We start from the raw sequence: 15,678 nt of genomic DNA on the forward strand, positions 1-15,678 counted from the left end.
AGAGAAAAGGAAAAAAATCACTTAAAAAGGAAAACCCATCAGAATTACAGAAGACTTCTCAATAAATTCCTTAAAGTCAAGGAAAGGCTGAAGAAAAGTATTTCAAGTTCTAAAAGAAAACAATTTCCAACTCAGACTGATACAATCCTAGCAAATTATCTTTCAAAACTGATGGAGAAATAAGATATTTTTATAATAAGGAGGCGCTAAAGAAATTCATGACCTTTAAGCAAGCGTGCACCATCAGTTTCAGAGGCTAGGTGGCCTGGGGTGAGTGCCCCCCCCCACCTTCCCCTAAGCCCAGTTAGTTTGGGATCCTCGCTTGGCCAGGACAGGGAACTTCACGGCTTCCTGTTGCACTAGACCAGCTGGGCGGGTCTTGAGCTGGCCTGCCCCACCCCCAGTGACCCTCTCTCAGTCCAGGGAACTGGGTGGCCAGAGTCCCAGGAGCTGAGGGCATAGAAGAGGATTTCCAACAGACCCTGGGGGAGCCTTGGAATAACACCTAAAACACAGAAATATAGGAAAATGACAAAACAAAAGACCAAATTACAATCTCAAACCTCCAGCCCATGCCAAGAAACCTTAGGAGTTATGTACATAGAAGAAAATATATGCCATACACCTGAAATATCAGACATAATAGCAACTAAAATAAAGAAGCAACTCTGGGAAGCTTTAGAGGAATTCAAACTAGAAATTTTTTTAAAAAAATCTTCATAAATTATAAAATTTCTAGGGCTATCGTGATTGCTGTTTCTTCCTCAAATAATAAAGCTATAAAATATATAACGAAACATTATCCACTTCTTTTTTTAAAGGGACTAAAATTAAACACAACAAAACAGAACAAAATAAGACATAAGAAAGCAATGTAAGAGATATAAATTTCAAAGCTAGATGACCTGAGATCTTCACTGTCTATCATATTGTCTCTTGTTTTCTTCCAAATAGTTGTCCATGTCTTCACATACAGAGAATTCATACAAAACAACATAGTATAAAACTGATCAGAACAGAATGAGGAAGGCATTTTACGTCTTCAAAACCAGACAATAGGAAGTCACTAATGGCTGTTGTAGAGTCTCTCGTTCTCTTCAAAATAGCTGTCCATACTTTCATGTATATTGAAATTCAACAAAACAAAACAGGCTAAAATAACACCATTAATTAGAACAAAGCAAAACAAGGATAAAAGTATTTGCCTTCAAAGAGATGGTAGAAGGAAATTCCCCCTATTTGCTACATTGCCTATGGCCAACCTCTCAAGGGATGTCCAGATCACTGCCTCCCGCTTGCTAAGGGGAGAGGGGTGTGACATGATGTTTGATTCTCAATTTGTGCACCAGCATGCTCACAGCCACTCATGGTGTGTGTGTGTGGGGGTTGCTTGGTTTCCTGGTGCTCCAGGACTTAAACTTATAAGACAGATTGTGAGAGCCAATATCTGATACAAAAAAAACTCAAGAGAGATATTTCAGTCTTTATGCTTTTGCTAGCTACTTACCATGTATATGGTAGAGTCACACCCACCTGAAAACTTAACACATGTGCCAGAAAGAAACTACCACACCTCAAATGAGAAATAATCTCCCAGGTAAAAGAAGAAATGATAAAAGAAATGAAGGAGATGCTGAACATATCTAAAGAAGACACAATTAAAAAATTGGAGGAACTAAACAAAAAGATAGAAACCCTGGATGAACAATATAAGAAACAGAATACACAAAGCAGATGCAAAGAGATATACAAAAAATCAAAACTTTCATGGAAAGCTGTAAAAACTGCCTCAATGAAAGTGAAGATAGAATTTTAGACCTCAAAGACAAGGTTGAAGCTAGTGAACCGGAAAGGAAAGATCTTTTAAAAATAACAAGAAATCAGAAAATAACAATTCAACAAATGCAAGATGACGCAAAGAAAAACAACATATATTGATAGGGATAAATGAAAAAGAAGGGGACAACATAATGGATTTCAAGAGGATATTTAGAGAAGTAATAGCTGAAAATTTCCCAAACATGAGATTGGAAACCAACATCAGGATCAGTGAAGAGTATAGAACTTCAAATAAGCCCAAAATAAAACTACACCCAGACATATAATAATCACCATCCCAGAAATCCAACATGAGAATAGAATATTAAAAGCTATTAGAGAGAAAAGAAAGATCAGTTATAAAGGAAAACCTATCAGGGTCACAGCAGACTTCTCAGCACAAATAATGAAGTGAAGAAGAGCATGGATGGGGCTGGGGATTTAGCTCAATGGCATAAACACCTGCCTTGCAAGCAGGTGGTTGTGAGTTTGATCCTCGGTACCAATAAAAATGAAAAAGACAAAAAAAAATAGCATGGAGTGAAGTATTTCAGATCCCAAAGGAAAATGATTTCTGACCTAGACTGATGTACCCTGAAAAACTGTCCTTCAAAATGGATGGAGAAATAAGATACTTCTATGATAAAGAACAGCTGAAGAACTTCATGATCACCAAGCCAACCCTGCAAAGAATACTGAAAGACAGTTTAGATAAACTTAGGAAAAAATCACTAAGCAAAGTAGACAACTAAACAGAACAGAAAGATAACATGTCAACGATAAACCAACATATAACAGTTATAACCATTAATGTAAATGGTCTCAATGCACCAATTAAAAGAAACAGACTGGCAGAATGGATCAAAAAACAAAATCCAACCATATGTTGTCTACAAGAAACCCATCTAACACAAAAGGATACTCACAGACTGAAAGTCAAAGGATGGAAAACAATACTTCATGCAATAGGAATTTTTTAAAAAAGCGGGGGTAGCTATTCTGTTTGCAGACAATGTGAACTTTAAACCAATAATGACCAGAAGAGATAAAGAAGGTCACTACATAATGGTTAGGGGAAAACTTCAAGACAAAGAGATAACTATATTAAATATTTATGCACCAAATTCCAGAGCACCCAGTTATATAAAACAAATATTAACAGAAATGAAAAACCAAATTAGCAGTAACACAATTATAACGGGAGACCTTAACACACCATTGACACCAAGGGACAGATCAACCAGACAGAAAATCAGCAAAGAAATAACAGAGCTGAATCACACCTGTGAACAAATGGACTTGATAGACATATACAGAGTGTTCCATCCAACAACATCAGAATACACATTCTTCTCAGCAGTACATGGGTCATTCTCTAAAACAGACCATATATTAGCTCACAGAACATATTTAAATAAGTGCAAAAGAGTTGAAATTATCCCTTGCATGTTATCAGATCATAGCGCTATGAAATTAGAAATTAATGATAAAAGATATTGCAAAAATCCCACAAACACATGGAAACTGAATAACACACTCTTGAGTAATCAGTGGGTCACAGGGGGAAATTAAAGAAGAATTAAACAATACCTACAAACAAACAAAAATACAAATACAACTTACTGGAATCTGTGGGATGCAATGAAAGCTGTCCTCAGAGGAAAATTTATTGCACTGAATTCCCACATCAGGAAAACAGAACGAATACGAATCAATAACCTGATGTTACACCTCAAACATCTAGAAAAAGAAGAGCATGTCAAGCCCAAAGCCAAAAGAAGAGAGGAAATTATAAAAATCAGAGCAGAAATCAATGCAATCGAGACTAAGAAAACAATCCAAAGAATCAATGAATCAAAGAGTTGGTTCTTTGAAAGAATAAATAAAGTTGATAAGCCCCTAGCCAACCTTATTTAAAAAAGGGAAGAAAAAGCTCAAATTCATGCAGTAAGAAATGAAAAAGGCGAAATCACTACAGATTCTATAGAAATACAGAAGATAATCAACATCTGTTTCGAAAACCTCTACTCTCAAAGATTTGATAACACAGAAGAAATAGGTTCCTAAAAACATATGAAGTACCAAAGCTAGGTCAAGAAGATGTAAAACTGCTGAATAACCCAATTTCCATTAATGAAACTGAAAATGTAATTAAGTCAATACCTACAAAGATGAGCCCAGGCCCCGATAGATTCACTGCGGAATTCTACAAGAAGTACAAAGAAGACTTAATGCCAATATTCCTCAAACTCTTCAATGAAATTGAAAGGGAAGCAATCCTTCCCAAGTCATTCCTGGAAGCAAATATTACTCTAGTACCAAAACCTGAGAAAGACCCAACTAAAAAAGAGAACTACAGACCAATCTCCCTAATGAACACAGATGCAAAAATCCTCAATAAAATATTGGCAAATAGGATGCAGCAAGTCATCAACAATATTATACACCATGACCAAGTGGGATTCATCCCAGGCATGAAGGGATGGTTCAACATATGTAAATCAATAAATGTAATCCACCATATCAATAAAGCCAAAAGTAAGAATCACATGATCATTTCTATAGATGCAGAAAAAGCTTTTAATAAGGTCCAACATTCATTTATGATAAGAACCTTACAGAAAACTGGAATAGATTTTCTTTACCTAAATATAATAAAGGCCATCTACAACAAACCAACAGCCAGTATCATATTAAATGGCCAACATTTGAAGGCCTTTACTTTAAAATCAGGCACAAGACAAGGATGTCCCTTATCACTGCTCCTATTTAATATAGTACTGGAAATACTAGCCAAAGCAATTAGACAACAGAGAAAAATAAAAAAGGTAAAGATAGGAAAAGAAGAAGTTAAATTATCATTATTTGCAGATGACATGATACTCTACATGGAAGATCCCCAAAACTTCACTGAAAGACTCTTAGATATAATAAATAAATTCAGCAATATAGCTGGATACAAAATCAATACTCAAAAATAAATACCATTCCTATACAACTAACAACAAAATCACCAACAGAGAAATAAGAGAAGCCACACCCTTCATACTAGCAACCAAAAAAATGAGATATTTAGGAATTATTCTCACGAAAGAAGTGAAAGACCTATACAGGGAAAATTATAATATACTGAAAAAAGAAATTGAAGACGATCTCAGAAAATGGAAAGACATCCTTTGCTCATGGATAGGAAGAATAAATATTATGAAAATGGCCCTTCTCCCAAAACTGTTATACAGATTCAATGCAATCCCAATAAAAATAGCATCAACATACCTCATAGATCTCGAAAGATCAATCCTAAAATTCATCTGGAGTGAGAAGAGACCCCGAATAGCAAAGACAGTTCTAAGCAACAAAGGCAAGGCAGGAGGCATCACAATCCCTGACTTTAAGTTATACTACAAAGCAACTGTAGCAAATCAACATGGTACTGGAATCAAAACAGAGCCGAAGATCAGGGAATAGATTAGAAGATACAACCACAACTACAAACACACTCAACTACCTTATCTTTGATAAAGGGGCCAAACGTGTTCACTGGAAGAATGACAGTTTCTTTAATAAATGGTGTTAGAAAATCTGGCTCTCCAAATGCCAAAAACTAAAACTAGACCCATGCCTACCACCATGTACTAAAATAAAATCTAAATGGATCGACGATCTGAATATTAAAACAGAAACACTAAATCTATTGGAAGACAAATTGGGTAAAAACCTTGAAGACATAGGGATAGAGAATTCCTGAACAGCAATCAAACTGCACAGGATATACCTCCCAGAATCAATAACTGGGATCACCGCTTATTAAAAAGTTTCCACACGTCAAAAGAAATCTCCAGCGTAATGAAAAGAAAACTCACAAACTGGGAAAAAATCTTAGTGAACTCTTCCTCAGACAAAGGACTTCTGTCTAAATATATAAAGAATTCAGAAAAATTAGACCCTCAAAATTCAAAGATCCAGTCCAAAAATGGGCATCTGAGATGAATACGCACTTCTCAGATGAAGAGATACAAATGGAAAATAAATACATGAAAAAATGTTCATTGTCATTAGTTATTAGAGAAATGCAAATTAAAACCAAACTGAGATTTCATCTCACTCCTGAAAGAATGGCCAGGATCAAGAAAACCACCAACAACAAATGATGGAGAGGCTGCGGGGAAAAAGGAACTCTCCTATACTGTTGGTTGGAGTGTAGACTGGTGCAACCATTGTGCAGGTCAGTCTGGAGATTTCTCAAAAAGCTGGGATTGGAAGTCCCATTTGTTCCAGCTATTCCACTGTTAAACATATTCCCAGAAGAACTGAGAGCATCATATCACAGTGATATATGTACACCCATGTTTATAGCAGCACAATTTGTAATAGCTAGATCTTGCAAACAACCTAAGTGTCCATCAACTGAGGAATGGATAAAAAAGTTGTGGTATTTTTATACAATGGAGTACTACTCAGCTATAAAGAAGGATCACATTGAGATATTTATAAATAAATGGGTACATCTTGAGACCATACTCATAAGTGAAATTAATCAAACTCATATATATGAATACCAAATAGTTTCCTAGGGTAAAAAATGATATAAATACATAAAATTACGTGGTAATCATGATTCCCCATTATATTGCTTTGAAGCCTTATAATGTTTCCACTCATTAGTTGGAATGGTTTTATTCTGGGCTATTTGATTTTATTGTCTGTGATGGTATGGACAGATATTTTGAAGAAAAGACATCATAATAGCTAGTGTTGATTTAATATCTTGTTTTGAAGTCCCATCAAACTGTTTTTCTTCTGTCTCCATTGGTTTTATCATGTTGTATCTTATTGGATTTTATCATATGTGACAGTATAAGCAAAATTTTTTATAGGCAAAGAGATAATACAGAAACCATTGTTCATTTTCTGTTAGCTGGTTCCAAATATCCTGTAATACTTTTATCCTCTTGAATGGTTTCACATTGTCTTGATACGTTTGATGCTACAGCATATGAAATTATACTCAAATATTTCAAGGAAAGAGCCATTATGGTAACTACTATTAAGTCAGATTATCTTGTGAAATACTATGTTGCTTAAATTGTTCTGTTCTGACCTGTGTTGTTATGTCCTCTTTTATCTCAATCTCCCCCTTTTAAAAAAGATTTTATTTATTATTTTTTAATTAAGGGAAAAATAAATTAAAAAATTAGGATATATTATAGTAATTTTTGATTTCCTGTTAACTTGATTTGAAGTCCTGTATTGCTTTCATCATCTTGTTTTGGCTGATTTTACTCTATTCTGTTTTGTTTCATAGTATCAATTTTGAGGGTATGGGTAGCTACTTAGAAGGCAGTAAGATTCACTATGATGCCCATTCTGGTTTGACTATTATCTTCTTTTGAAGTCCTGTCATGTCTCCAATGTTTCGGTTTTATTAGTTTTGTTCTGTACTCTTTTGTTCGATTTTATTATACCTGATGATATAGGCAATTCTTTTTAAGATAACAAGAGGCATTATGGTAATCATTGTTGGTAATCACCTTGGTACCATAGGTAATTACCTATGGTAATCATTATGGTAATCACCTTGTATTCTGTTTTTACATTATGTACTATGTCCATCCTTTGTTTTGACTGACTCTACTTTGTTTTGTCACATTTGGTTTATTCTCTTCCAAAAAAAAGTAACAAGAACTGTGAGAGTAATAAAACCCAAAATGTGTAATTGTTGTTGTAAAAAGAAAGGAAAAGAAAGTGCTCTAAAGGATACAAATGCAAGTGCATTTAGGTGTGTAAGACAGATGACCATATTACTAAGTTTTTGTTGGATCATTGAACACAACTGTCTACAGTCTTATTGTTTGAATGTCCACTTTGTATACTTTAATTTTGTAACTTGAACAACTATTTCTAAGATGACAATATGTAATCTATTAACTATTGATTTCTTACTGTTTATTTTTTTGAAATTCTGTATTACTTGTACCCTTTTACTGTTTTGTTTCTTTTCTCTTTAAATAAAATTTTTAAAAAAGAAACCATGACCAACAAACTAGCACTCCAAAAAATTCTAAAGGATATCTTAGAAAGAGACAATGAAGCCAACAATGACAAAAGGCCCAACAGAATTAATGTACAAAGCAAGCAGGAGGTGCTATCCATTTTCAGAAAAACTGGACTTTAAGCCAAAAACTAATAAAAAGAGGCAAAGAAGGTCACTATATATTGTTTAAGGTAATCATTCAACAGAAAGACCTAACAATGACAAATATGTATGCACCAAACAACAGGGCATGCAACTTCATGAAACAAACACTGCTAGAAATAAAAAGATCAGATAAACATCAATATGATTAGAATGGGGGACTTTAGTACCCTATTATCACAAATAGATTAATGAAACAAAAAAATCAGGAACAAAAATTCACCAAACCAAACCTTTGAACAAATTTATATTGAGAGAGTATTCCACCCCACAGCACATTCTTATTGGCAGCACATGGAGCTTTCTTCAGAACAGACTTCCTATTAAGAATAAAGTATGATTAGGCAAATGCAAAGTAATTGAAATTTTACCATGCATATTATCAAATCATTAAGTAATGAAAGTGGAAATCAATGGCAAAAGAAACTACAGAAATTATGTACATGCACGGAAACTGAGCAACACAGTCTGAAATAATCAATGGATCACAAGGGAAATTAAAAAAGAAATAAGGCAGTTTTCAGAATTGAATTGTTATGCCAGTACAACAGACCAAAACTTATAGGACATGATGAAAACAGTTCTAAGAAGTGTGAATGCCCCCATTGGCAAAACAGAGCGAGCCTAATATATATAACCTAATGATAGACCTTAAAATTCTAGAGAAACAAGAACAATCCAAAACCAGAATTAGTACAAGGAAGAAAAGTATACAGATGAGAGCAGAAGTTGATTAAATGGAGATCCTCCCTAAAAGAAACGAACAAAAATTTACAAAGAATCAATGAGTTGAAGTGGTTCTTAAAAAAAAAAAAAAAAAAAAAAAGAAAACCCTCAGCCAATCTTAACAAAATAGAAAGAAAAGACACAAATCAGTGCAGTTAGAAATGAAGAGGGTGAAAACACAATGGACACTGCAGAAGTCCAGAATATGATCACTCACCATTTCACAAACTTTCATCAACCTTCACCAACACACTGGAGAATGCAGAAGAATAATGATCCCTAGATACACATGAGTTATAAAAACTTCACTCACAAGACTTAAAAATCCTGAATAATCCAATAATAGGTAATAAAATTGAAGTAGGAAGGAAAAACTTACTAAGAAAAGCTCAGAATCTGATGGATTCACTGCTGAGTTTTACCAGACTTCATGGAAGATCTAAGGCCGGAAGGAGTACTCCCACAATTGTTCTTAAACTCATTACCCTGTTTCTAGAATCAGATGAGCCTTGGTAAAGATGGAAATTTGAGAATTTTGGTAAGCAAAGATTCTTTTAAGAAAGATAGGGCACTGGATATGTTTATCTATTTTTTCTTTTAAAATCCTTGCTTTTCATTGATCTCCTCCAAGTACTTACTTAAAACCAACCATAACCTGAATTCTCTGTCATCTGTAACAGAGTTATAACCAGAATCAAATCTGATTTTTGAGTAATTAAAATTAGAAAAATTTTAGTTTTTCCTCATTTTCTATATATAGTTAGTCAAATATCCCATGTTACAGCTTTTCAAATGTATTGAAATGGAAAGATGCTCACCCAAATATGGTGATTTTCTCAACGTTTGTCATGCAGTGTGACCATTCAAATGTAAATTATTTGTAAAGACAAAATTATTTCTGTGGATTTCCTATGCTTTTAGAAGCTCTGAAACATATATAAAGTTTATTTTTCTGATTTTGTTATATATCATGTGTCCTCTTGCAGTTCCATCTTAATTTCTTGGATGGTACATTTTGGTTTTAATTTTGCTTTTCTGTGTATTTCTTAAAATGTTTCTGATTTTGATATCCAAAGAGAGACTCGAGCTGTAGTAATTCACAGCTGTTGGGAAAGAGCTGTTGTCAGAAACAACCTGAGCCTTGCATAAATGCCACTGAACTTACTCCATGCTATATGCATTTCATATTGCATCGGTAATAATATTAACACACATGTAACAGGCTAAGTGATAGAAATTCAATATCTTAGAGTTCTGGAAATAAAATCATCAAGGTTTTCCGTTGAGAGCTTTAAGGAGGAATCCACTTTCCTACTTTTCCAGGTTCTAGAGCCTGTCTTCATTCCTAGGGTCTTGGTCCTTTCTTCATTTCCAACTAGAAATTTCACTTTCACTTTTCGTCTACCCTCCCCTTTGTGTTTCTGCTTCATTAGCCTGATTCAAGATCCTGGGAAACACTGGTTTTTGCTTGTAGCCCCAAACCTTATATAAATACTTTTTGCTTCCTACAAGCTTTGGAAAATGGTACCTACGATTAAAATCTCTGCTTCCTCCTGGGTTGCTAACATCCTCGATAAAGACTACTTTCTCCCCAACACTCCTCTTAGGCACTGATTTTTCTGCAGAATGAACAGTCAACAAACGAAAATACCGTCCCTTTTAAATAAACTCTAACAGCTGATTGCCATGGTTAGGTATTTCATTAGAGCCAAATTTTCTACTTTGCAGAACTAAAGGCATTAATAAATTAATAGATTATAGAGCTGGACATACCTGTCATTTCTTATGTGCAGCGAAGAGGGGCGAAGCTTGACTTACCAAACTGACCCTGGTTTAATTCCTGCCGATATTATGCACCACAGGTTCTTATTTGATGCAGATGGTAAATTGAAATAAGTAAAACTTTAGTAGTAAAACCCAGTAATGTCGAAAGCTGCGTGATACTTTTACATTACTACTATTTAAGGGAACTATCTCGCTATTCATCTCAGTTAGAAACAGACTTGCTCCCAGCTATATGGAGTAAAAGAGAACACATTTACCTTCCTGCCAGAAACACTGAAACCCAGGGAAATGTCTGATTTCAGCAACGGACAGCAAACAGTGTAAGGGATATGAAATCTACAATTGCTCCAGCCAACAAGCTGGAGGAAGTTTACAGAAACATTTCAATCAGGGTCGTCAAACCAAAACAGTATTTACTGTTTTTAATGGGGTGAGCTGCAATTATTTACTTAAATACCGTACAACATATAATAGTCGCACCGGTCACATTCGAGGAAGTAGAATTCCCTGGTTTAATAGGCAGCGGCGGAACCAATCCCGAGGTTCAGCCAGTTCTCGCGAGACTGTAAAATCTGCAGTGTTGACGTCACCGCCCCGGAGACGCAAGCGAGGGTGGCTGTGGTTGGTGCAGGCGGTGCTTTCCTGCGGGCACGTTCTCTTGACGTCATCGCGCCGGAGACTCTTGCGAGCGCCTCAGGATCTCCGTCCAGCGAGCTCCCGAGAGGAAAAAAGTATTTTCCTGCTGTTGACAACAGTGTCCCGGACAAGTCGAGAAGACCCCTCTCCTCCAGACCTGCAGCCTGAGCATTGCTGGCCGCAGTCCACGCCCTTGGAGACCCAGACCGGTGCCTGACGCTCGGTGGGGAAACGCAGGTGACGCCAGTGATGGCGGAGACCGGTGAGGGAGGCAAGGAGCAGCCCCAGCTGTCTGGGGAGGCAGGCGCCCCCAACGACCCCACGGACCGGGGCCGTGTTGTCTGGGCCCGAATCGACGGGGGTCGTGGTCACGCAGAGGCCACGGTCCAGCAAAAGAAGGCGCCGCTTCCCGCGGGGGATCTGGCCATCGCTGCGGAATTGGCCACCGACCGTGGCCCGCAAGCTGACGCTCAGGATGCGGAGAGGGTCCTGGAAACCTGGGGCGCAGAGAGAGCCGCGTTTGAGGTGAAGGGGAGAGTGAAGGACGAGGGGGCAAAGGCTATGTCGTGCGCGGACACCTCTGCAGCGGTACAAGAAGAGTTGGGCTCTGAAATGCTGGAGCAAAGGATGGTGAAGGAGGAGGGAGTGGAGGCGGCCATAGAAGTGGAGGCACTGGGAGGGGAAGAAGTGGATGTGGCCGAGGAAGATGGAGTCATAGGAGAGGTGGAGGAAGCGGGACCCTGGGCCCTAAATATGGATCTGCACATGGATCCTCTGGAGGCCATCCAGCTGGAACTGGACACCGTGAATGCCCAGGCGGACAGGGCCTTCCAACATCTGGAGCAGAAGTTTGGGCGGATGCGTCGACACTACCTGGAGCGGAGGAACTACATCATTCAGAGTATCCCGGGCTTCTGGATGACTGCTTTTAGGAACCACCCTCAGCTGTCTCCCATGGTGAGGGGCCAGGATGCGGATATGTTGAGGTACGTAACCAATTTGGAAGTGAAGGACCTCAGACATCCTAGAACTGGCTGCAAGTTCAAGTTCTTCTTCAGAAGAAACCCCTACTTCAGAAATAAACTGATCGTCAAGGAATTTGAGGTCAGATCTTCCGGGCGAGTGGTGTCTCTTTCCACTCCAATCGTGTGGCGTAGGGGACACGAACCCCAGACCTTCATTCGCAGAAACCGAGATCTCATCTGTAGCTTCTTTACCTGGTTTTCAGACCACAGTCTCCCAGAGTCTGACAGAATTGCTGAGATTATCAAAGAGGATCTGTGGCCAAATCCACTGCAGTACTATCTGTTGCGTGAAGGAGTCCGTAGAGCCAGGCGTCGACCCATAAGAGAGCCAGTGGAGATCCCCAGGCCCTTCGGTTTCCAATCAGGTTGACCTCCACCTTTGGGAATACTGCTGCACCACGTCCCCTACAACCTCCTGCTGGACAGACATATGCTTGGGCAAGAGCGATGGGTATGCCTTTATATTTTTTATTTTTTGGCTGAACTTGTGCCCTCTCTGGATATTCAGTTGTTTCAACCTCACGACTGAGACTGTTATGGACATGCTTCTCAACCCATACTTGGCTTTCATGCTGTTTTATGTTAATAGTATTCCATGCTGCATGGCAGTGGATCACACTGCTTGTAAGACAAACCAGGTATGTAGGTTACATTACCTTGATCTGCACTGCATGGACCTTGTTTCTACAAGGACCACTGATCCTACCACCACTTGGATTTCCTTTTTTTTTTTTTTTTTTTTTTTTTTAATTGGTACTGGGATGGAACTCAGGGCCTTTTGCTTGCAAGGCAGGTGCTTATGCCACTGAGCTAAATCCCCAGTTCCCAACCACTTGGATTTCTAGCTTCTCTAGGAGTCCATTCAGCTCATCCTGCTCTGCTTCTGAGGATCTCAGTCTGTGGATAGTTACTGGATGCTGGTGATGTCAAGGGAGAGTAACAGTGGTTTATGTTACTTTATGACTGTGCCTCCACCATCACCTTCTAAGTTGCCTGCTGTTGGCTGTGCCCATTGTTTGAGTGTTGCCACCAGCTTTGTCTCCCACATAATCTTTTTCTGCTATTAAAAAAAAACTTAAAAAAGTTAAATGCCTGAAAAAGCAGACTTTTTTTTTTTTTTTTTTTTTTTTTTTGATTTGGGCTCTTATTTCCAGAGTAGAAAGGTTACCCCGTAAAATAGAGACCTGCTTGTCCTCTCTCTCCTCTTCAGACCTCCCCCTATTGTAACAAGTACAGAGTATACAGGGAGGCCTGTTTAGTTGGAAAGAAAGGTAAAATCTTCTTTACAGTTGATTGAACAACTGGACCATGGGACAGGCTTTAAGTAGGGAAAACTTAACAAAAGGCTAGAGGCAGAAACGAGCCAGGTAAAACTGGGTTGAGCATGAAGACTGGACTGACCAAGGTATCAGTCTTATGAGGGGAGATGCTTTCTCAGGATTGAAATAGAAAAATTGCAGGGATTTTGGAGTGGTAAATAGGTTGTGTGGGAAAAGGTTCTTTAAAGATACAGTGCAATTTTGAATGCTCTTCTTTTGTTTATGTGATGTGATGTATGTGGAAGAGTAATATTAATACTTGTTACTTTCTGTTAAGCTGACTGGGAAAATTACCTGTATAGCTTTTTTTTCTCTTTTTTTAAACTTTCAGAACATTTGGAAGAATGACTGTTGTACTTTGCTGTACAGTGTTGTGTCTTAAGTAAACATTCCTAGGAGATTTCAGCTTGTTCTTTTTTTCTGTTAAACTATTCGTAGAAGCATAGTTTGGATGGCTTGGTCTTTATCGGACTTGTCAAGATATTGTCTTCATGGAAAAATAATCCACAAATACTGTGACTTTATTGACTTTTTTTGGTAATGTGTTGCAACTTAATAATGTATATGTGTCTTTAATTGCATTAAGTACTTGTGAGAGTAAATGTACCATTGATATATGTGTCTTTTTTTGTATTTGTGTGGTAGAATAAAAGCATGTCTCTGCTAGATTTCCTGCCTCCAAATATACTTGAATGAAATGGTTTGCACAGTTTATTTGATTTATTAATGACTTATTCTGGACTCATTACCACTTAACCAGTCCAATTATTTAAATACAGGAGGACCAAACATTGCATATTTTTGATTAATTTTTGTAGTAGGAAATAGAAAAATGATAATTTAATCAAATTTGTTCAGTGCAAGACCTGGGGATATAGCTTAGTGGCTCAGGCATCTGCCTGGCAAGCAGAAGGTCCTTAGTTTGAGTTCTGGTACCAAAAAAAAAAAATTACTCAATACAAGAATTCTGGTTGAAATGACACCTACCTGTGACTCCAGGGAGAGTCAGTATCTAGCCATGCTGGTCCCAGTGAAGCTCAGGGTGAACTGCTAAAGGGGCTCCATAGCCATGCGTCCCAAAAGTCAGATCGGAGCACAGTGTTGTTTTCCTTATAGCTAGTAGCACCATCATCCGTACTTTGTCAGATCCTTTATATCTGTATTCGTAAATGATACCTGTAGGTCATCCAGGCTGTTCTTTTATTGGCTTCTACATTCCAGAGAAGGTGTTTCTTATGTGTTCCATGGTTCCCCTGCTGCTTTACAGAATATTCATGGGTTATTAGTATCAAAGGAACAGATGAGCAGAACAGTTTCTCCTGTTTGCAGCTTATTGGTGGCGGATGAGGAAGAGGAGGAGGGGGCTCTCGCGGATTCTCACCTTGTAATACAGCCCTGGAAAACCAGACATCTGCTGTATTAGTTCATTCTGTGAACTCCCCCTCTACCCGCTTCAGTCATAATCCTTCAAGGCCTGTCCTGCTGAATCTGCCTTTTGATTTCTCTGTTTCCATTGGGAGATGTTACTGTTGTATAAAATGTAGCTAGTGGACTTGTATATGTTTCTTTTCTAGAAAATAACGGAATTTATTACAGAAAATTCCACAACTTGTTAGTCACTTGGAAGGCCGTGGGAGACAAAAAAGAATAATAAATTCATTCCTTTCATTAAAATAGGGAAGAACTGCTGGCCAAATAGTTCATACAGAGTGACACAGTGAGAGTTACAAATTTTCTGTCACTTTACTAGTTTGGAAACTTTGTGAGTGTAGACTGACTTTCACAGTCTCATTGCATCTAGCCTAATATTTTGCAAATAGTTGTTAGCAGAGAATCAGGGACAGGATCAGCAGCTGAGGTGGGGAAGAATAACTTAATGCCCAGAAATAACTACTGTTTTATAAAAATGAAGTGAGAAAGATTTACAAATCCATTTATAGATAATGAAATTCCCATTTTTCTAATTAGGAAAAAACATTTTAATCATTCACCTGCCATTTAATATTACTTTGGGTCACTTTTTGTAAAATGTGTTGGAAACTATTGTTGACAAGACAGATGTGCTGTCTAATACCGTAGCTGTGTTCAGCTACCTGGCTCTTGAGACCACTTGAACTGTGGCTTGTTTAAAGTGAGAAAGGCTGTAAATGTAAAATATACATTGGACTTTGAA

The 15,678-nt window shown here is 37.7% G+C and overlaps 1 protein-coding gene, 1 long non-coding RNA gene and 1 other non-coding gene across 12 annotated transcripts in view; 1 reads left to right on the top strand and 2 right to left on the bottom strand.

Moving 5' to 3' along the window:
* LOC106026923 (uncharacterized) overlaps window positions 1–11,029 on the bottom strand; it is a 33,287-nt gene extending 22,258 nt beyond the window's left edge. For 6 of the 10 annotated variants that reach the window (XR_002790375.1, XR_001200524.1, XR_001200523.1 and 3 more), the window contains exon 1: window positions 10,514–10,776. This is a non-coding gene — a long non-coding RNA (uncharacterized LOC106026923). The other 4 variants (XR_010048932.1, XR_001200526.3, XR_010048933.1 and 1 more) reach the window with 4 other exon arrangements.
* LOC111755833 (small nucleolar RNA SNORA12) lies at window positions 1,430–1,575 on the bottom strand. Its single transcript, XR_002790387.1, has one exon. It is a non-coding gene; the product is annotated as a small nucleolar RNA SNORA12 (small nucleolar RNA).
* Window positions 11,030–11,157: 128 nt separating the features above from the next.
* Tspyl1 (TSPY like 1) lies at window positions 11,158–14,173 on the top strand. The gene has a single exon (XM_003466467.5). It carries the CDS (start codon window positions 11,411–11,413, stop codon window positions 12,554–12,556), a length of 1,146 nt encoding a protein of 381 aa, XP_003466515.2. The 5' UTR covers window positions 11,158–11,410; the 3' UTR covers window positions 12,557–14,173.
* The last annotated feature ends 1,505 nt before the right edge of the window (window positions 14,174–15,678 follow it).

Source organism: Cavia porcellus, unplaced genomic scaffold (genome assembly GCF_034190915.1).
Source record: "Cavia porcellus strain 051 isolate PalLab524CR breed Dunkin Hartley unplaced genomic scaffold, mCavPor4.1 scaffold_7, whole genome shotgun sequence".
NCBI lineage: Eukaryota > Metazoa > Chordata > Mammalia > Rodentia > Caviidae > Cavia > Cavia porcellus.

What these genes read in the sequence shown, in the direction of transcription:
- Tspyl1 (XM_003466467.5), top strand. Translation starts at nt 11,411, where the DNA reads ATGGCGGAGACCGGTGAGGGAGGCAAGGAGCAGCCCCAGCTGTCTGGG.